A 23,732-nucleotide genomic window follows, 5' to 3' on the forward strand; every position below is an offset into this window, starting at 1 on the left:
TTGAGAGAGGAATCATGGAAAGAAATCTGGGAGCAAAGTTTCAGAGAGGGGCTTGTGGGAATGCTGCAAGTGGCTGGCCAAGGAGACCGAGACTGGGAACTAGAGATCAATATAATTCCACATGATGAATTTTGTGGTTTTCCACTTTACTTAATTTTATAGGGTTCTAAAACAAATAAACTGTGTTAAAATAATGACATTTGCAACGTAAAGAACTCAAATATTAGGAAATGTCAGAATTAATATAATCTGTGCAAATGTAATTTGGCCCGTTTGTGCATGTGTATGAACACATATTATTATCATCATACAGTATGATCACATACTATTTTTTCATGGGGACCCCTGCTTCCATGGGATTTCCTGCTTCATTCAGAGGATGGACTTGTATGAGGGATGAATGTGGGTAATGTGAAAAGGGTGATTTCAGTCTGGAGGAGCCTACCTCATTTGTTGTAGAGGCTGGAAGGTGTGTAGCTGAATGGGCCAAGAGACTGTAGGAAAAGGAGAAGATGTTTTCAAGGTTAAGGCAGTTAAATTCTGCTCTGGAGAACTGGAGTCTATCCCTGCTTCTGGCACAGATTGCTTGTGTGATTCTTGGCAAATCAATTAGACTATAGCCTTCAGAGGTGGTCACATACTCTGCACTTCTCATTTTATGGGTGACCCTAGGGCTGAGCACACTGAGCTGCAACTGAAGTCCCTGGGAGCTGTGCTTTGTGCATAGTGTAAAGTTCTATAATTCTTCGAGCTCTGGGGGAAAAGGTTGTCTTGGTCTCAAATTGAACACTCAAAGTTAGTAAAAATGTTTCATCTAAATTTCTCTATGCCTCACTTTCTCATCTGGAAAACGGGGAGAACTTTACCACTTATCTCACAGGGCTGTTGTGAAACTAAATGGATGTTTGTGAAAATACCATTGTGTTGCATCTAGTCAACCAACTGACTGGGCTTGACTGTAGTCTCTTGCCTTTGGGTCCTCTATGGGAGCCTCCACGCCTGTGCAATCTCTTTTCCCAAGAGAAATTCTATCTTCCTTTTTAAAATACAGAAGGAAATTTACAAGTACAAAAATTATGAATTAATGGCACACTTGTCTACTTGTGTTTACATTAACATAAAAATAAAAACCTTGGAGAGAGAAATATTGCTTGAGACTCATTAGGTCTATTAATCTGTTTCATGACAGTAGTAACTACTGCCTGTAAAAGAGAAGAAATCAGACTATCATCTACTGTTCTGCATGAATGTCTAGGTACATATGACATTATTAAGTGTAAGGAAGGATTAATAATATTATTTACATAGTCTGCTTAAAAACAAACAAACTAGAAATAATTTCTTATGCAGTGGAATTCAAAGGCTTCTATATTCATAATTTATGGAAAAGAGGGAACTATTAAGAATTGCCTTTACTGAAGTTTGTAATGCAGTAAGAGATATTAAATGGTTAGAATGTCATAACCTTAAGCATGCACACAGACACTTTGCTTAATATTCAGTGTGCTTTATTTTGAATTAACATTATTTCAGACATATAGGCATTGCAACTTAGGGTTCTATTAAAACATTTTGTGCTTGGATATGTATTTAGGAGATATTTATGTTAAATAAAAATCATTTTGCTTCCTGAGGGGCCCCATTCTGAAAAATAAAGTTCTTTTTTGAACAGTAGAAGCATCTGTTAAGTACTAAAACTGAGATATGTAGTCAGTCTATAAACTCTTTTAAAGTAACTAAATCTATTTAACATATCTGAACAGGTGCCTACCTTCAGTTGTTTTCTACACACATTTCATATACATTACCATGATCATGTATCATGTTTTTTTCTCATTCGCAGAAGCAGCTGAGAAATAGGGAGGAACTAGTTGAGAATTTGAAAGTGAAAGGCAGCTTGTGTAAAAGTGCTCATTAAACAACAGAGTTCATGACTCTAAGGAATGGTAGGAGGGAAAACAGCACAATAAAGATACTGGGCTTCAAGAAAAAAACAACAAATGGTCTGGTAGCACTTTATAGACTAACAAAACATGTAGATGGTATCATGAGCTTTCGTGGGCACAGCCCACTTCTTCAGATGACCAGTCATCTGAAGAAGTGGGCTGTGCCCACGAAAGCTCATGATTGCTACCAGACCAAATGCTACCAGACCATTTGTTGTTTTTTTCTGTAACAGACTAACTTGGTTACCCCCTGGAGCTCCTGGGTTTAAAGAAGGCAGACTTCAGGAAATTCAGGAAGTTGGTAGGAAAGATCCCATGGGAAGCAAGTCTAAAGGGAAAAGCAATTCAAGAGACTTGGCAGTTTTTCAAAGAGACATTAAGTGCACAGGAGCAAATTATCCCACTGGGTAAGAATGATAGGGAGTATGGCATGATACCAACCCTAGCTTAATCAGGAGATCTGCAACTAAAACAAGCTCTACAAAAGTGGAAACTGGGTCAAATTGCAAAGGATGAATATAAACAAACATCACCGGCATGTGGGGACAAATTTAGAAAGGCAAGACGCAAAACAAGATTAAACTAGCCAATGGCATAATGGCTAAGAAGAAAAGATTCTACATATACATTAGAAGCAAGAGGAAACCAAAGATAGGGTGGGGAAAATAAAAACAGAAAATGTGGAAATAGCAGAAGATTGACTCTCTTTTTTGTTTCAGTTCTTACCAAAAAGCAATTGGACATCTAACTTAATGAAAGCCAGCGACCTTGGTGGAGGATCAGAAACTAAAATAGGGAAAGAACAAATTTAAAGTTACTTAGTCAAGATGTTTTCAGGTCAACATGGCCTGATGAAATGCATCCTACAATACTTAAGTAAGGGTGCATCTACAGTGCATCTGGAGCTCAAAATAAGTTACGCAATTTGAGCTATGCAAATTGAGTAGCTTATTTTGAGTTAATTTTGAAATAGAGTGCTATTCTGAAATGTCCTTTACTCTTTGTGGAATGAGGTTTACAGGGACGTCAGAATAGCGAAGCTGTTATATTTCAAAATAATGGCTTGCTCAAAAGATGCTGAATAGCTATTTTGGGATACTTCTGTTATCCCAAAATAGTTCCGCAATGTAGACATAGCCTCACTGACTAAAAATATATATCAGCCATGAAAAAATATCTGCAAGAAGTCATGGAATATGCGTGGGATTTCAGAGGACTCAAAATGGACAAATACAGTACCAATTCCCAAAGCAGAATAAGGGCAATGCAGGGAATTACAGACCAGTCCATTTAACTTCTGTACTTAAAAGTATGTTGAAGAAGGCATAAGGAATCTGTTGAAAAAGGCTTTCTTTCTCAACAGATCCCCCTCTAGACTGCCACTTTTTGCTGGAAAAAGTGCTGAATTGGCAAAACGTGGTGCCCATTTTTATGCAAATTAGGTGCGGGATATATAAATCCCTACCTCATTTGCAGTGTTGACCTGCCTGATCTGCATCCCTCTGTTAGAGGGATGCAGTTTAGACATACCCAATCAGTTGCACACATACAACATAGGAAATGACTGCCAAAGGAGTAGGAGTGTGGAAAAAGATCTTGGGGGTCATAGTGTATCACAAGCTAAATATGAGTCAATAGTGTAATACTATTGCAAAAAAGCAAACATTCTGCAATGTGATAGCAAGAATGTTGTAAGCAAGATAGAAAAAATTATTGTTCTGCCCTGTTTTGTTCTGCTCTGCTCTGCACTGATTAAGCCTCAGCTGGGTGCTATATATCATGTAAGATGTGGACAAATTGGACAAAATCCAGCAAGCACAACAAAAATGATGAAAGGTCTAGAAAACATGCCCTATGAGAGAAAATTGGAAAAATTGGGTTTGTTTAATCTGGAGAAAACTGAGAGGGGACATAACAGCTCTCAAGTACATAAAAGTTTGTTATAAGAAGGAAGAGGAAAAATTGTTGTTGTTAAACTCTGAGGATAGGACAAGAAGCAATGAGCTTAAGTAGCAGCAAAGGCAGTTTAGGTTGGACATTAGGGAAAACTTCCTAAGGGTATGTCTACACTACCCTCCTAGTTCGAACTAGGAGGGTAATGTAGGCATACCGCACTTGCAAATGAAGCCCGGGATTTGAATTTCCCGGGCTCCATTTGCATAAGCCGGGCGCCGCCATTTTAAAATCCCGGCTCGTTCGAACCCCGTGCCGCGCGGCTACACGTGACACAGACTAGGTAGTTCGGACTAGGCTTCCTAGTCCGAACTACCTAGTCCGTGTCGCGTGTAGCCGCGCGGCACGGGGTTCGAACGAGCCGGGATTTAAAAATGGCGGCGCCCGGCTTATGCAAATGGAGCCCGGGAAATTCAAATCCCGGGCTTCATTTGCAAGTGCGGTATGCCTACATTACCCTCCTAGTTCGAAGTAGGAGGGTAGTGTAGACATACCCTAACTTCCAGAGTGATTAAGCACAAGAATAAAGGCCAAGGGAGGTTGTGGAATCTCCATCATTGGAGGTTTTTTAGGAACTAGTTAGATGAACACCTCTCGGGATCATCTAGATAATGCTTAGTCCTGCCATGAATGCAAGGAACTGGACTAGAAGACCTATCAAGTTCCCTTCTAGTCCTGCAATTTATTATTCTTTGGTTACCAGAACTTATGATCCTGATTCTGAAAAAGTAAATCACTAAGGTCAGGGTTGCTCTGAGGGCAATGTTGAACTAAAGTATGCAACTCCAGCTATGTGAAGAGCGAAGCTGGAGTTGACGTACCTTAGACCAAGTTACTGCAGCATCTCCACTGCAGAGAATTGACAGAAGAAACTCTCCCATCAACTCCCTTTATGCTTCTCAATCCGGTGAAGTACCAGAGTCTGTGAGATAACCATAGTAATGGATGTAATAAAGACTCACTAAATTGAGAGCTGATTGTGCATCTCATCACACCTTCAGGTACTATATAGGATTCCTTATGTAGTCAAAACTGCTTAATTGTAAATAGTACTAAAGGACTTTTAACAGCATGCATCAAACTTCTGCTTGATTTGAAATAATATATTTTTCTAATTTTATATAACTTGACATTATGGTAGCAACAGCAACATGGTATTGTGAATAGATAATGAGGATTAGAGAGTGCTTGAGAAATATCTGTAGTCTACTGCTCTTCTAGCAAAATGAGCTAGACCTAATCAATCTCTCCCATCTCTAATTTCTGTGATCGTACTGTAATTGATTTTCACTATTACCGCTGATTGAATAATGATGATGGTAAGAAACAATGTATTACTCTTGTGTTCTCTCAAGCAATTAATTTCATTGCTGGAGAATGTTCTCTGTTGTATAATACTATAGCACATTGTTTCAGTAGACACATTCCCTGTGGAGTATTGAGAGATGTAAGTGTCTAGGTGCCTGCTTAATTGTACACGAGCATTTCTCAGTTGTCAGTACTGCTGGTGCTTGTTGAGCTATTAATTTGGAATGAAGAGGAAAACATGTTATCTAATAATATAAAAACACCCATTTGTCAGAAAATAAATGAGTCCCCTTTGAAAACACATCTGTTGTGAGGCAATGGAATAAAATGGTTTATTACTCACATCTTGACTCTAACATCCCCTTTTTCAAAGTGGAAAAGACAATGAATTGTCATTCGGTTACAAGTCACCGAATAGATTCTGATAAAATTTTTGAAAATAAAAAAGTTCTTATTTTATGACTTACAGGTTGTATTGTATCCAACATCCAATAGTTCAAAGTTACCTGAGTTGCATAAAATGATAGTCCCCAAAAATAGTCAGGACTCTGACTTGAAGATTAAACTGGCAGTGAGGATGGATAAACCACCACACATGAAGCATTGTGGGTGAGTATGCACTTTGTGAATTCCTCTGAATATTATTTAGTTCCAATATTTTATTCATATTTTCCCACATGTAATTATAAGGCAAAGCTGAGAAGAATTACTAAAGTGTACAACAATTGCTGTAATATGGAAAGGCACTAGGTTCTGGCTTTACCAATAATTTGTAGCCTGGACTAACATTTAAATCAAACGATTCACTGGGATGTAAAGATAAATTATAAGAATGAATTCTAAGATGTCAGAGTAAAAAGTGCAATGTTATTTATGAAAAAAAACCAGGTTTTGAATGTTAGGCTTAGAGTTAATTTTCAAAATACTTGATATCTAGGTGGAACACAATTTCCATTAAAATAAAATACTTGTTGTATTTGAATGTGATGCTGTTTGTAACACAAACATTTTCTGTTCTCTCAGGTTTAGTATTTCTGTTCAAGGGTATTTGCATTATGTCATCAAGTTAGGAATATTTTCCTGTTTTTTATATCTTACATTAGAGCTATGTGTAGTGGATCATAAAAAATGAATATGGATACACATGTGTGAAAACACATCCCCCCCATCCGAATTGCAAAAATGTCTCCTGCAAGAGGAAAAGGCATCAATTACAAGTGTTACAAAGTGTTTAGCAGGCATACTTTTTATCCTTCTGTATAATGCAAACAATAGGCAGAAGTGCTTTCCTGAAAAAGAACACGATTCTCCATTCTAGTTACTGTATAAATTAGAATTGAGTATAGTATTAAATTCTTCTGAAATCCTTCTTATTGTCTCCGTTTTATTTATTTCAGATAGGGCTGATGTTGTCGCCTATTATTAAGGGTGCCCCCACACTATTTTATGATATAGTTTTCAGTTCCTTATGACTTTGCTAAACTTTAGCTGTATGACCTGAAATTTTCCATGACTAGTACCTTCTGCAGGATGTTTTTAGTGAAAATGTCAGCCCAAGTGGTTCAGCTGTGTCAAAGAATGAGCAAGGAGACAGAGCTGACCAGGGGAGACGTTAAGCAACTTCAGCTATATGAATAATGTAGTTGAAATTGATTTATGTAGATCTATTTACCACGGTATTTCCACTGTCATGTGTCAACAAGAGACTCTTTCAAGTTGACTCTCTTTGTGCTTCCCAGTGAGATGGAGTACTGGAGTATATACTAAGGAAGTTAAATTGTGGTTAATTGACTAGTCAAGTAGTCAACAGGCACTTTCGCATTCATCCTTTGAAATATACAAGAGTCCCCGCTGGCCCCAGGTTCTGGGGAAATGCCGTGTGGAGCCCAGGATCAGCTGGGGTGTCACCAGCTGACCCCAGGCTCCACAGGTGCCCCTTTGAAATGCAGAGGCAGCATTTCAAAGGGGCAGCACCACACAGCTGAGCCCAGGATCAGCTGGACGGTGGCTGCCTCTTTGAAATGCCACCCTGGGGTTTCAAAGGAGCAATGCCGCACAGCTGATCCCTGGAGGGGGGGGGGAATCCCCAGCTGATCCCCAAGGAGCAGGGATCAACTAGTCGACAGACTATCCGATAAGCAAATGCTTATCGGATAGTCAACTAGTCCTTAACATCCCTAGTCTATACCAGATTTGATAAATTGACCCTTGCTGGACTGATCACTACCTGTCAATCTGACCAGTAGTGTAGATATACCCTGACACTGCTTGGGCAAGAGAGCTGAGCTCAGGAGCCTGAGGCATTAAGGGAGAAAACCATTGGATGAGGAGCTAGGAAGAGCGACTTGGAGCTGACGGGGCAGAGTGTGATGGGATAAGAAGTTTGAAAAATGGAAACTGATATTGGGTAGCCAAGGAGACTAGGTCAGAGATAAGAAACCAGAGGTGGGAAAGAGACAGGATGGAGAGAGGTTGGCGGGAACAGGATAGAAGGAGTCATGCGTGGAGTGTTGGGTGGGCAAGAGGACAGGTGTCTAGAAGACATTTTCCTTCAGAACCTGTAATAGAAGGTTCCTGACACTCAGCATTTATCTGTGCTCACAAATGTTCTGTGAAACCAACCAACCAAGTGTTTGTCTCCCTCCTTTAGGGCTTACATGTACAGGAGGGTGATCAACTATGGAGATCAGTTTTTCCATTAACTCACATGGCAGAGGTCTGTGTGGTGCAACTTAAAAGTTCCAAATATTCTCTTGACCTCTATCTGTGACAATATGATGAAACATGATGGAATTTCAGGGGATTAGGGGTTCAAGGGTTTTTTTTAATAACTAAGGAACTATTTTTAAAAAATGTTAAAGGAACATTAATAAGTTTGTGAATTTAACACTCAATCAGCTTTAATTTATCCTTCTCATCTGGGTGCATTATGATGGTCTTTAATTATTGACACATGTTGCTTTTTCAGCAGGACCGTGGACTAACTCAGTGCACTAGATGGGCCTTCTCTAGGGAAGAATCAGGCTTGTGTAGTAAAGGAGGGTGTTGTCTTTAGGACCTCTCTTTAACAAATTCAGAAGGTGTTTTGTGACACAATCTAGAGGTTGCAGGAGTAGAAAAGGTGGTGCCATCATTAAGGCAGTTGAATACTGTGCTGGCAAACTGTTTCTATCTTGGCCTCTGCCACAGAATTCCTGTGTGATTCTGGTCAAGTCACTTAAACCAGACTTTTCATAAGTGGTCATGAATTTTGTGCTCCTCTTCCTCGGAGTGCCTGAATTGAGACAGTGGGGTCTGATTTGCAGAAGTGCTGAGCAATTGCAACTGCAACTGAAATCTGTGGGAACTGTGTTTTGAACATATGAAGTGCTAACTACTACTGAGTACTCTGAAAAATCAGAACTTAGGTTTCAAATAGGGCAATTAAAGTTAATGGTTACTTTTGACCTTAATCTCACTGTGGTTCAGTTCTCCCCTGTAAGATGAAGAAAATAAATACATCTTTATCTCACAGGGATATTGGCTAGGTTAGTTCATAGATGTTTATGAAGCACCACATGCTACAGTAATTAATGGCATAGAATAGAAATTAATTTAATAATTCTGTCTTCTGAGCAGGTTTGAGCAGTGTAGTATAAATAAGGCCTTGAGCCATACAAGGAACAAGTGAGAAGAAAACAAAATATAGAATAGCTGCTTATGAAGTGACCAGTATCCATTTTCTGCACTGAATCAGTCAATCCGGGAGAGGGGGGGGGGGGGGGGAGGAGGAAGGGTGTGTAATTAAAAACTGTTATCAGAATGCATATGTACAAAGGGGCCAAATTAAGGTTGCACACAAAACTTTAACTCTAGCATTTCCTAACTTTTGGGTATTTAACTTTATAACTTTAATGAAATTCTCTTAGAATACTTGTTTGTAGTGTGAAGTAAGAATGAGAAATATAGATGGAAAATCCATTTATTTTCTTGCTGTTTCATATTTGTTATCCTAGACTAATTTTTGAATTAGTTAACTTACACATTTGGCAGTGAGAATCTAATATTCCTATCTGATGTATTGGAGAGAAGTGCACTATCTTATTATTTTAGGTAATGCATTTCAACTCTTTAGTATATCTCACATAACCAGTTTGGTAAAGTGTAAGAAACTGAAAGGTGTTTAACTTCCCCACTGTCTTACATTTTTAATCCAAATATTTGATGCGTGTGTGAGGCTCCAACAGACACTAGAATGTTCTGAGCCATCTGAGATAAAGGCAGCCCAGCAATGAGGACTTGTGTGACCATGTTCTTGAAGAACTTCAAATGCTTGTAACTTAGGGATATTTTTAGAAAATCTTTTTTTTTCTTGAATTCGGCTTCTGTTTATCTTGTATTCATGGAATGTGGCATCCTTCTACTTGTCAAAGTTTGTAAAAACTGCTAATAAAAGCGAGTTTGAAGTTTTACCTTTATTAAAATTTCTGTTAAAATGTTTCCATTGATTTTAAGATTTTTCCAAAAGTTTGAGCCAAAACACATCACATGGTTAAAAAGCTGCTTTCAAAAGCTTTTTAGCAATATGAAGATGTAGTAGCTAAATTAGAAAAGAAATTGTGTAAGTGATTACACTAAGAATACTATTTATGCCAATTTGGTCTTTCCCTTTCTAATTCATCACTTTATGATGTAGGGTCGTGAATTAAAGGATGCGGACAACTCAGTTCTATTGGTCTGTCTTTGCTTAATTTAAGTAGTTTCCCACTCCCTACTCTGTTTTTTTTTAAATGTACATCTTTACATGACTGAATAGATAGATTTGTAGTCTGGATTATTTTTAAAAGTGAAATATTTTGGACTGGTTGATTATCTTTTAGCATAGCCTAGTGGCTAATAGAGGGTATTGCTCTGTAGAATGAAATCAAGAACAGTGAAGTTTTTTTCTAGCAAGTTCATTAAATAAATACAGAGCAAATCCTATTGAATGGTTTAATCTAAAAGAGTAAACAATAAAAACAAATTTTAAAAAGCAAAACCCAAACAACATATTTACAAAGCATTATTGCTAGGATTGGATATTATATTCTCAGTGCTCCAGTTTTTCCAAGATAGAGGTGGCAAAATTTTCATCTCCAAAAAGTTTTGTTTTGCTTTTCCTTGAGAGGTCTCTTATCAGCTCTCTCATGTCTGTCTTGGTTATTTTTTTTCTGGATCCCTGTCTAATAATCCAGACTCTTGATATTCTTAATGTGGAGTTTCTAAAGTACTTCTTGGGAGGCGGGGAGGTGTGTGCGCGCACGTGCTTATAATGGCCATATTGTTGCTGCTTATTGCATCTTTGCTCTCATTTTTCTTTTGGGACATCTTAACAATTTCTATTCTTCAATTATAAGAATGCTAGAAAGGTGATCTCTTCAGAGCATTACTTGCCCTAAACATCTGTTTCTGAACATATCTTTCAGAATTGTCACTCATTCACTGGCCCTTGTCTTTTGTGTTTGGAGGCTGCTTTTTTTAGGTGTATTTTCTCTTGCACCTTGCTTTACATTACTTTGAGACATTTTCGAACCTTATGAGAGTTATCTTGAATTTTCTGCCCTTTGAGAGAGCTTTGTCTCCCATGCAGTTGGAACTGACTGGAAAAATTGGAGAATAGCATTTAAATTCAGCAAGAGTGAGTTCGAGTACAAGATATGGTACGTAACTCTCTCGCTCAAAAAATGTTAAGAGCACAGGGAAATCTGCCAATTTCACTCTAAGGGACTAAGACCAGGGATGAGAATCTTGTACTACAGGCAGTCCCCGGGTTACGTACAAGATAGGGACTGTAGGTTTGTTCTTAAGTTGAATCTGTATGTAAGTCGGAACTGGCGTCCAGATTCAGACACTGCTGAAACTGACCGCCAGTTCTGACTTACATACAGAATCAACTTAAGAACCCCAGGCGTCCCCAAGTCAGCTGCTGCTGAAACTGATCAGCAGCTGATTCCAGGAAGCCCGGGGCAGAGCAACTCTGCCTGGGGCTTCCTGTAGTCAGCGCTGGTCAGTTTCAGCAGAAGCTGACTTGGGGACACCTGGGGCAGAGCAGCTGGGGTGCTGCTGGGTTGCTCCAGTAGCTCCGCTCCTGGGTGCTACTGGACCAACCCAGCAGTACCCCATCTGCTCTGCCCCAGGTGTCCTGATTCAGCCGCTGCTGAAACTGACCAGCAGCGGCTGAATCAGGACCTGGGGCAGAGCAGCTGGGGTGCTGCCGGGTTGGTCCAGTAGCAAAAGCCTGGTCTGCTGGGGGGGGGGGGGGGAGAGCACACTAGCTGCCCCCCCCCCAGCAGACCAGGGACACGGGGAGCAGAGCCGCAGCGGCAGCGGGGTGCCGCGCCTCTGAGGCTTTGCTCCGGCAAAGCCTCAGAGGCAAGGGGCCCCGCCGCGGCTGCGGCTTCAGTCCAGGAGCCTGTGGTCTGCTGGGGACGGTCCCCAGCAGACCACAGGCACCCAGATTGAAGCGGCAGCAGCGGCGGTCCCCGCGCCTCTGAGGCTTTGCTCTGGCAAAGCCTCAGAAGCGCGGGAACCCGCCCGGTGCCCCTGGTCTGGTGGAGACGGTCTCCAGCAGACCAGGGGCACCGGAGCAGCTTACGAACGGGGCTTTCTCGCCCCGACTTCCGGGGTGAGAAAGCCCCGTTCGTAAGTGCGGATCCGACATAAGGTTTTGATTCTGATAATGACGACTACCATCCTTAATCCATTGCTTCTAATTAAGGATAAAAAAAAGATTTAAAAAAAATCAAACTGCATATAACATACCAAAAAAAAAATCATTATTCGAGAGGGGAAGCCTTTCACTGACGGTGATTACGTGAATAGATGCATGCTAAAAATTGATCATGAACTATTTAATTAGTTTCACAACAAGGACAAAATCTTACAGAAAATTCAAGACATGCCATTATCAGCAAAAACAGTTGATGACAGAACCTGTGAAAATGGCCCATCAAATCGACAAGGAACAAATGCAAAATTTGAGTACAGCTACTTATTTTTTTTGCTTTGGACAAGACAACTGACATATGTGACATTAATCAATTGAGTATTCTGGGACAATATATTTGTGGAAATGCTGTGCATGAAGAAATGACTAAGATATTACCATGAAAAAACAAACAAGGGACAAAGACATCCTTAAAACTGTGGTGAACTTTGTAAACAAGAAAGAAATACAGTTGGATAATCTTGTGTCTTTGTGTATGGACAGTGCACCTAGAATGGTTGGCAAATACAGGAGATTCCTTACTCTTGTCAGAACAGCTGAACCACCCACTTTTGAACTTTCATTTCATTGTGCATCAGGAGGCACTTTGTACGCAGTCTTGTGGAAACAAACTTGAAAACATAATGGGGCTAGTCGTTCACATTGACAATTGGATTTCTTGCCAAGCCCTTGATCACCATCAATTTCAGTCACTGCTCAAGGAAATAGATTCTGAATACCCTGATCTGCTAATGCACAATATTCACTGGTTATTTCATGGCAAAGTTTTGTCTAGTTTTACCATCTACACTGAGATATGAAGAGTGTTAAACACATCAACTGTACTGTGTTGCTCAAGTTTTACTATCTCATTGCCATCAGCGGTCATTTGAATGCGTGAACCTTAAGCTACAAGGGCAAGGAAATACAGTCCTGACTCTGACTCCTGAGTTTGAATTTGTGTCAAAATTAACTGTCTTCATCAAAAGTATTGAGACAGTCAGACTGGCATACTTTGAAAATTACAGATGTTTTGAGATTCGTATCAGAGAGAGAGAATCTAAATAACAGCCTTGATTTGAAGCAGTTTGCTGTGTTTGTTTCTGACCTCCTGATGGTATTCAAGTCTCATTTTGTTGACTTTTGCAAACACAGTGCTCTAAGTTTGTTTCATCCACATAAAGAGTCCATGAAAGAACTGGATTTGACAGTCATTCCAAGCATCTCAGTCAGTGATTTGGAAATGGAAATAACAGATTTCAAGGAGTCATATCTGGGTGGAAAAATTCATCAAGCTGAATTCTGATTTAGAATGCCTTGCTTGATAATGTGCAGAGTTGACAAAACTGCACAAATGGACTGACATGGAAAAAATTGGAGCACAATGATAATCTGATTCTGCAAACTTGGAAAGAACTTCCAGTCACATACAACACCATGCAGAATGTAAAGTTAGCTTTACTTTAAATGCCTGGTGCCACCTATATGTGTGAGCAGGCTTTCCTCATTTGAATCACATCCAAGGTAATTAGTGCTCAAGACTGCTCTGAATTAGTGCATGAAGCTGAATATGACCAGTTATGATGTAAACTACAAAGAAATGTGTGAAAAGATGCAGCAGCAGAAGTCCCAGTAAATAAAGTCTGTTTTGAAAAGGTTGCCAACCCCTGGACTCTAAGATTTCAATCACATGTTTACTAAGTTTAGGATGTGCCCTTCTGAGTAATTTAAAGTTTGGGTTGAATAACTGTTGTTGTAGTAGACTCTCTAGAGGGCATCTAGTAAGAGGAGTGTTCTAAGGAAGGGTTTTGAAGGAAGAGACAGTAATGCTTTGGTGGGCTGGAACTTCGGTAGTATAGTGTGGCCTATTGGATAGAATATTGCACTGGGATTTGGAAGATCTGGATTGAACCCCAGCACTGCCAATATCAGTCTGGGTGACTTGGGATAAGTCACGTCACCCCCTCTGTGCCTCAGTTTTCCCATGTGTAAAAATGCAATATTGATATTTATTCCTTTATCAAGCCCTTGAAGCACTATAGATGCAAAATGCTATCTAGAAGCTAGCTAGGTATTACTATGATTTGAATAGGTAATGACATGCAAAAAGACCCAAAGGCATTTGATATACTGAGGCTGATGTTATTGGTGGAGTGGAGGAGATGTGATTGACAGGCACACACCTAAAAAACTTTCACTACAGAATTGCTTTCTCTCTTTTATAAATTGAAATTAAATACTCAGAAGTATGTTATGATATAATCCAACAAATTAAAATAATTTAACATAATGGTTTGTACCCATCTCTAATACGTGTTCTTATTTTTACACCTCAGTGTTAAGTAGACCACTGGCAATTGAGATGAACACTGCATTTCCTAGCTTTGTCAGTTTTAGTAACCTAAGCATTGTTTATACATACATTTTCTTTTTAATTAATAGGCACTATTCAACACAATGATAAAAATGCCTCAGCTAATGTTGTTTCATATATATATATATATATAGAGAGAGAGAGAGAGAGAGAGAGAGAGAGAGAGAGAGAGATATGATCTAGAGGATTAGGTATATAGCAACATGAGGAACTGACTGACAAAATTAAGAGATTTAAGAAAGAACCAAGAAAACTAGGTAATTGGGTATAACAATGACAGGTTAAATTCAACATACATAAGCAAAGGGCATTGACAATATATATTGGAAGAAATTGGTTGAAACAATCTTATACATGGAGTTGTAAACTAGTTTGTGTGTCAGGAATAATACCTAGATGAAATTCCTGCATAGTTCAGTGCACAATAATGGTGAGAACTGCACATAAAATGTTGTTGTTTTTATTTAGAACAGTATTATATTCATCTTGAATGCAACATTCAGTTTGGGGTTACCTTGTATCCCCAAAAGCCGTTGCAGAGCAAGAATAAATCCAATTATGGGCACTTTATATTTATCTGTATATCATTTGAAATGATTTTCTATTAAAAGTTTGTAAAATAATCAGAGGCAGAGTTTAAGAATATACTAGTGATTCCTGTGCTAATTGACTTTTGAGGCTAGATGGCAGTCTTTCATTATCTCATTCCTCCTGGAATTATGGAAAGATGGCACAAATATGTTGTTGTTTTACATGACAAGAATTTTGATATATCCGGGAAAATGAAATAGTACTCCCTTTTCTTTGGTAAATGCATCATTGTCTTCAAATCGTAACAACTCAGAGGTCCTAAATAATAATGTTTTAAAGTTCAAAACAATTCTGCATATTAGTTAACCATAATCCTTCATTTAGATCTACTGTATCTAGATTCTTGTGTGCCACCTGTAATGGTGGAATCTGATCCCCACACAAAATAGATAAATAGTAGGTATACATAACTTCCCTGTGCTATGGGTTGTAAGTAAATTGGGACTTAGGGACTTGGAAGTGAAAAGGGTTTGCTCAGCAGTTTATGCATGAGCTTTCCAGTCCTTCCCTCAGAGCACTTTTTCCCACTAAAGTGTTCTCTTCATTCAACAGAGATAATGAGAACAGAGCACCAGGGTGATGTGCTCATAGTGACCTGTTATCTATACAAATTATAATTGTTAAGCTCCAAGGACATAAATTCATGGCTCACCATAGTCAGGTCTGAGTGTGATAGTTTGGGTCACATTTTTCTGACAAGTTACTGAGAGAAGGAGACTTAGATTTCAGCAATGGCTATTTGAGCATCCAGTCACGCTGAGAGAATCAAGTAGGACACTAACACTGTGAACTAATTTAGCAGGCTCTGGGCAGATGCTCTTGATAAAAAGAGTTGTAAGATCAACAATTCTGTCTTAAACATTCAAGAAGAAATTGCAACCCTAAAATGAGCTTTTCTTCCTAAGCAACACTTTTTAAAAATGATGTAAATACTAATTAGGCTGAAGCTAAAACATTCTCAGCTTTATTCACAAGGATGTTAGCTTTATCAAGTCTGTTTCCTTAATCAAACACATGCACAAACATATCTATCCATGAAAGGGAAGAGGAAGGAAAAGGCAATAAAGTCAATTTAGTTCAATGTGGGTTTTTTTTATAGTCAAGTGGGTTGTAGGTGATGTTTGCCATCTGCTTCAGGCCAAAGTTCCTGGTGCACCTTAGATCAGATTGGGTCATATGGGAAGGTTTCTTTTCAGATAACTCCCTCCCCTCCTCTAGATAATAGAAATCAACAGACAGATGAGCAGGCAAAGAGCAAACTCAACTCTCTAGGCTGTATTAGTTCCAAGAAACATCATTTATGCCTTATAGTCAATAACCTTTTCACCTATAGAATATTAACCAGTCTGTTTAGAAATCCTGTCCTGAGATTATTGATAGCCATTTTAACAAAAACAGCATTAGCTCATAAATAAAGCAACATAAATTATGTCTCAAAACATATTTGATTATCCAGTTTTGAGAGCAGACATTCCAGCATACAGTGTGTTCTTCATTTGGTGACTGTGGTTGGGGTAACAAGCACTCAGAATTCGGGTAACAGGTCATTTATTCATATGATCTTCACCTAAGATCAAATGTACACAATTAGAGGTTGGGCACACACTTTACTTGGAGGGCCCCCATAGGCCTGCCCACTGCCATAGTTCCACTTTCCCATAAGGTATTAGTGATAAGGGTTGCTCTGGTGAGCGGGCTGTTTGTCTGGTAGAGATAGTCTGCCATCACTTCTGTTTGGGTATGTTGATACCTCCTCTGACCACAACTCCCATTCCCTGTCTTTTGGTGACTGAGGGTCTGTCCCAGAGGGGAGGGTGTTCAGCTTTGCACCTCTTTTTCTTGCTACCATCACTATCTGAACAAAGAACTTTACTAAAAGGACCTCTGCCAGTACCACTCTAGTGGAACTATAATGGATTGGTGGCAAAGAGGGCTCCTGCTCACATAGCCCTCTGTTGGAGTGGTGCTAACAGCATGCTTCAGAGTTAACTCATTGAGATGAAAAGGGCAATTCACAACTCTGAGCTGCTGTTTCAGGGTCTCGGAATACTTGGGCAGACACAACTCTATCTGTTTATATACATATCACATAATCAGGCTTTTTTTCGAGGGGGGCAAATAGGAGGACTATAATCATAATTTTTATTTTCCACAGTGGAAGTAAGATTTGTGTGACTCAAGGGCTGCGTCTAGACTGGCAAGTTTTTCCGCAAAAGTGGCCGCTTTTGCGCAAAAACTTGCCAGCTGTCTACACTGGCCGTTTGATTTTGCGCAAAAGCACTGACGTTCTACTGTCCGAAATCAGCGCTTCTTGTGTAAATGCTTTGTCGTTCCCGTTCGGGCAAAAGCCCTTTTCCAGAAATGTTTTTGCGCAAGAGGGCCAGTGTAGACAGCTAAAAACTGTTTTGCGCAAAAAAGCTCCGATGGCGAAAATGGTGATCGGGGCTTTCTTGCACAAAACCACATCTAGATCGGCACGAACGCTTTTCTGCAAAAAGTGCTTTTGCGGAAAAGCGTCCGTGCCAATCTAGATGCTCTTTTCCGCAAATGCTTTTAACGGAAAAACTTTTCCGTTAAAAGCATTTGCGGAAAATCATGCCAGTCTAGACATATCCCAGGAGTGGGGGGAAAGGCTCTAGGCACAGGCCTGTTGTACCTGTGATTTACTCTTAAGGTGCCTTTGCTCTTTTAACAGTTTCCACAGATAGTCCTGGTCTATTGTTTCTAGGGTTGCCAGGTGTCCGGTTTTGAACTGGACAATCCAGTATTCCAGCTTTCTGTCCGGGAAACAAATTGAGACAATACCGAACATATAAATGTCCGGTATTTTCTAGTTAAGTTTTTATTATTATCATGAGTATCAGTACAGAGTTGCGTACTGCCTGGCTGGTAGACACACTAACACAGCCAGGGCGGAATGGAATCCCCGGGGCCAGATTCGCCCATGCGCCCCACTGGAACCTTGTGTGGGATGGGTAGCACCCCGGGATCTGCGTGCGCTTGGGCCAGCCCTGCTCTCCACTGGCCAGTTCTCCCCTGCTTTCCCCCCCCCCCAGCCAGCCCTCTCCCCCCGACCTCCTTCTGGCCAGCCCTGCTCCTATCGGCTGGTTCCCCCTCCTGCTCCCCTCTGGCCAGCCCTGCTTCCTGGTGGCTGGTTCTCCCTCTTTCCCCCACCCTCCCCGATCTCCTGCAGCCCGCCTCACTACCCCGACCAGACAGCCCTGCTTCCCACCAGTCATGCCCCCCCAAATCTTGCCCGGCCAGCCCTGCTCCCTTCCGGGCCTGTTCCTGCCACCCATCTGAGATCAAGTGTGTCTGGTATTTTTTTTAAACCACTGGTAACCCTAATTGTTTCACTGTTATGAAATTGTTCACTACTAAACTGCTCACTACACTTCCTGAAACTTATGAGAGTTCTGTGAAAGTCCTTCTTTCAAATATTGATTTACCTTCAATCTGCTTATCTGGTGAACTCTGATGGAACCACAGCACAACATATTTTGGTTTAATTTTAATTTACTTTATAAGGCATGGTGCATGAATATGTTGGCTTCAGTATTTTTGCATATTTCATTCAAGTACTAGCTGCTCCACTGGTTTGAATTGTGCTAAATGCTAGAATGACACATTTGAGAAATGTGCTAATGTGTTAATTCTGTCTTAGTGTAAATTATTTGCTTTCTATATATCTCTTCAAAATCAGTTGACTGAAATCCATTACATTAAAAATGGAAAATTGAACTTCACGACAAATGACACATTAACATTACATTAATGATTGATTGGATAATGATGATGAGTTTAAATGCAAAATTGTTAGGGAAGGAAGAAGCAAAAGTGTTTATCCTGCTGCTAGATCCTCAGAGAACAGATTATAGCTATGAGCCTGATTTGTAATGCTTCCTACAGTAATTGCTAGTGAGGCACAGGGAATCTTGGAGACCTTAGTAATATGCCACTGCCATTTTAATTGCCAAGAGAAGTATTACTAATTAAGGTGTCATTCTTCATTTATTCCAAAGTAATTAGTCTGAAATATTTGTAAAAGCTGAGAGAGAAATTTAGATCTAAACTCACGTTGCTTAACCACAACAGAATTTATGTGAAAAAGATCTATGGGTTAAGCAAGGTTAATATTCAGAAACTGAAAATGTCATCTCTTTTCTTAGAATAATTTGGTGCAATTATGGGATTTTTTTCATGTTTTCATGGCTTTTTAAAAAAAATGTAGCAGAATTGAGTGATTTCAGAACTTTTTATAACCTAAGGATTATATTTAAAATGTAATTCTAGTCTGAGGTAAAAGCAACTCCAAAATGGCCATGTGGTGATTCATTTTTACTATTTTAATGAAAAGCTGAGTGCTTTTGAAAGTCCTGTCCTTAAAGTCAAGATGAGGTTTTTTTTTTCCTCCTTGCATATGATTATAGGATAATTGTTTCACTTTTATTAGCCCCTACTGTCCTCAGATAATAAACTTGGTGACACCTGTTCAACCCCATTTCTTTCTGTGGGCTTATGCAGGTATAACTAACATGTATAAAAGAGTTCACAGAAAAATATCCGTGTATAGCCCCACTACTTCATTATCCTTTGTATCCCAGTTTGACTTGCCAATGCTGAAATTCCTGTATATCTGTCTGGTGATCACCAGAAGGCAAATTATTATTAATGCTACAGATTGGACCTCCCAGCACCAGCACCCTCAGGACCTGAATGCTCCCAGATGAGGGATTTTGCCAGACCAGGGGAGGTCATTTCAGGCCCCCCTGCTGCCGGCCTGGCTCTCCTGCCCACGGGCTTCTTAGCCTTCCCCACAGCCCAGCTGAGCCATATGCTAGACAGCTTGGCTCCCCGCAGCCCAGCTGAGCTCCACGTCACTCCTCACCCCTCCGCATTATGCCGGTCCTCGCAACCCCCCACATCGTACTGGGACTCTGATCCTGGAATATACTACGGATGTTGCCGGACCAGAGAGTTCTGGTTTATAGAGGTGAAATCTGTACTTATGAATTTGTCTGGAAACTGCACATAACTAGTTATTGAAACTCTTATTGTTGTTACCTTGTAAAGATGTAAATGACTAACAAGTTAACCTGCATGCCTGACCCTTAACAGGTGAGGTTTACTGGTTCCGGTTAACCAGTGAGAGCTGGAGCAACTCCCAACCTGAGGCTGCTTCAGTCCCATGGGATTCACCATAGGCAGGGGCTGCCCTGGCCAGCTGAAACAGCCCCTGTCTGTTGTAGGCCCGGCCCGCCCCTTCCGCCACCTCAAGTTACATGACTCCCCAGGAATGGGGCTGGCAGGGACTGGCATCCCTGCTCCTGGGGAGCCAACTTCACTGCAAGCACTGCAGTGTACCTTTTAAACTGTTACCATGTCCCCTCTCAGTCTTTTCATTTCCAGATCGAATGAACCCAGTTTTTTCAGTCTTTCCTCATAGGTCATGTTTTTCAGAATGTCTGGGTACACTTTTTTTTTTTTTAAAGGACAGGAGATACTTGATATGGATTTTAATTAAGCTGTAACTTCACGTGTCTTGGACAACATGGCAGAGAAAGTGTACAGCGGGGAAATTCATGGTCATTCAAATCATTATCCAGGGCTTCCATCACCACTCTCCTTTCATTTTCCATCCAGTTCTCCCCCAACCAGCTCATGGCTTGGCACTTACTATCAAGCTCCCTTGTAGAGAAGGTTAAGGTGGCTATGCTGCCTTCCCTGCTGTGTGGGGGGAGGGAGGAGCTTTCTGCACCCAGGGCTTGCACTTCTATGGCTCTTAGACCTCACCTTCCCAAGGGGTTGAGTCAGCACTGCAAAGCTATGGCCTTTTGTAGAAGCATCAGATCTCATTCCCCCTGCCCCGTCCAAGCCTTGGCAAGCCCGGCCATTGTTTTCTCTGCTTTAAGTGTGGTACAGTCATCTTTAATCATTATATTGCTCTTCTCTAGACCTTCTCCAATTTGTTCACATCTTTCTTTAAATGTCACATCCACAACTGTAGTGTCTAGAAATGTAGTGTGCAGTTTCACAGCAGAATTACTTCTCATGTCTTGCTTACAACACTAATACATCCCAGAATTTTTTTGCAAGAATATTACATTGTTGACTCATGTTTAGCTTGTGAGTTACTATGACCTCCAGATCCTTTTCCGCATTACTCCTTCCTAGTCAATCATTTCTCATTTTGTATGTATGCAACTGATGAGTCTTTTGTAACTGAAGTATTGCATTTGTCCTTATAAAATGTCATCCTATTTACTTCACACCATTTCTCCAATTTGTCCAGATCATTTTGAATTTTAATCCTAACCTACAAAGCACTTGCTACCAGTGTTCCCTCTAAACTGTGAGGTGGCACAGCTTCACAGGTCATTAATCACCCCTGCCCAGTCAGAGGCTCAGAGCTCAGTGCATGGAGCTGACTGACTGGGTGGGGAAGATTAATCACGTGTGAAGCTACGCTGCTGCACAGCTTAGGGGGAACACTGCTTTCAACCCCTCCCAACTTGGTATCATCCGCAAATTTATAAGTGTACTCTCTATATTATTATCTTAATCATGGATATAGAAATTGAACAGAAGTGGACCCAGAACTGATCCTGCGGGATCCCATTTGATATATGTCCTTTCAGCTTGACTGTAAATGACTGATAAACTCTTTCCAGAGAGTAGTTTCCAGCAAATGATGCACCTACCTTATAGTAGCTACATCTGATAAAAGGTGGGATTTCCCATTTGATTACGAGAAGGTCATGTGTCACAGTATCAAAAGCCTTAATCAAGATATAACTCATTTGCTGCTTCCTCCTCCCACCCCCCATCCAATGGCTGCTTTATCCTGCCAATGAAAGCTCCTAGGTTTATCTGACTGGATTTGTTTTTGACAAATGCATATTGGCTGTTACTTCCCTTCTGGGTGTCTACAAATTAATTATTTGCTCCATTATCTTTCTGGGTACTGAAGTTAAGATGACTGGTCTGTAATTTTCTGTTTTCCTTATTTCCCTATTTATAGAATGGCACTACATTTGCCCTTTTCCAGTACTCTGAAATATCACCTGTCTTTCATGATTTTTCAAGTATAATTGCTAATGGCTCAGCTATCTCCTCAGTCAGCTCTCTGAGTATTCTAGAATGTATTTCATCAGGCTCTGGTGACTTGAAGATGTCTAATTTGTCTGTGTAATTTTTAACCAGTTCTTTCCCTATTTTAGCCTCTGATCCTATCTCATTTTCACTGGCATTCATTAAGTTAGATATCCAATTGCTACTAAACTTTTTGTGAAAACTGGAACATAAAGATTTAGGACTTCTGCCATTTCCACATTTTCTGTTATTGTTTCCCCTCTCATTCAATTAGACATACCCTGTTCTTGGTTGTCATTTTTTAACATGGCAATTTGAATTTTAATATTTTAATATTCACTGCTAGCAGAACTGTTGAGTAAAGTGCCACTTAGACATTTTCCAAAGTGTAACCACATCTTGAACAAAGTGTTCTCTGAAGATCATTTTAAACGAGTGAAGTTTTAGTATGGATGTGGGTGTGGAAGAACAATGGGACATGGGCATTAAATACGGTTAAATGCTCAGGCCAGAACTTTAATCAACAAATCATAATAAATTGGAATAAACCACACTAAACTACTAGGTGGGGTTCTTTGATCATAAATCTTAAACTGGCACCACTGGCCTGTGATGTATTTAGGAACTTGAGGGATCATGCTTTCTCACTCTCAGCCCTGATTAGGTCCTTATCCCCTTCTTTCCTCCACCAAATATGTGCCAGACCTTCAGGCATACCCCCTCACCATGCCATGTGAATGCCTATGACTAATAACCAGGTGCCCAACTGGGTCCTAGATCTCCTGATAGATCCTTCCTAACACATCAGTCCTATCTGAATCTTCCAAAGTTGTGACTAGAGCTGAATGGGAATAGAAATTGCATTTCACAGAGCATTTTGGGATTCTAAAAGTGTTTTTATTCCAATTCAGAATGAAAGTGAACATTTCATAATCATCACTTGAGGCAAGAAATAGTTTTATTTTAATGTTTTGATTCTAAGTAATGCATACACACAATAAAAATCTAAACAAAAAGTTACTTTGAAAGAAATCAAAATGGAACATTCTGATGTTTTTGGAACTATTTTCATTTCTCTCCCCTTCAAATTAAATTTTGGTGAAATAGAAATGATATTGCAAATAATTCTGATTTCGATAGAGGTGCGTTTTCTGATAGAAAACTGTTCCATTTAATTTTTTTGGCCACTGTAGTTGTGATGTTTCAACTTTAACCCTGCCCCTCAACCAAACTTCTTGGATGCTAAGAGAGAAGTGAAAAATCACTACCTGTTTGCTAATTTTTGTGTCTAGATCCGGTAATTGGCTGAGGTTTGGACATCATAGAAGATCTAGCATTGAAGTTTAAGGGTAGGGATGATACAGGGAAATAAAATGTATTCACTCCACTTTTCCCCCCCAACTACCACAGAGTCAATCACCTAATCCCATCAATGATGGCAGCAGTGGAAAAAACAAGCCCTGGAATGCAGCTTCCTTCTCACACCATGAGGAAAAAAGAGATGGGGAATGGAAGGGCAAAGTGCCTTAACACATTATCAAAAACTTCTGTTCCTCGTTTGGAATATCTGTGCTGCTACCAATCCCACCACAGCATTATTGCCACATTGTTAGCCATGTTAGCATTCCTTTGAAGATAAAAGATTAATTTTTTTCTTACTCTTCTAAGAAAAATTGCTGCTCCCTGAGAATACAAGGAAAGGACAAATCCAGCAAACACTTATTCAGGTGAATAGTTACACTCA

The 23,732-nt window shown here is 40.0% G+C and overlaps 1 protein-coding gene across 4 annotated transcripts in view; it reads left to right on the forward strand.

Moving 5' to 3' along the window:
• The window catches only part of CADPS2 (calcium dependent secretion activator 2), a 506,811-nt gene that overhangs the window by 274,600 nt on the left and 208,479 nt on the right, over positions 1–23,732 (forward strand). For all 4 annotated transcript variants that reach the window (XM_075928806.2, XM_075928789.2, XM_075928797.2 and 1 more), the window contains exon 8: positions 5,677–5,816. In XM_075928806.2, the coding sequence (XP_075784921.1) occupies positions 5,677–5,816 (140 nt within the window). The remainder of the gene's footprint in view (positions 1–5,676; positions 5,817–23,732) is intronic.

The sequence above is a fragment of the Pelodiscus sinensis genome, chromosome 1 (assembly GCF_052426305.1).
Source record: "Pelodiscus sinensis isolate ZL-2025 chromosome 1, ASM5242630v1, whole genome shotgun sequence".
NCBI lineage: Eukaryota > Metazoa > Chordata > Testudines > Trionychidae > Pelodiscus > Pelodiscus sinensis.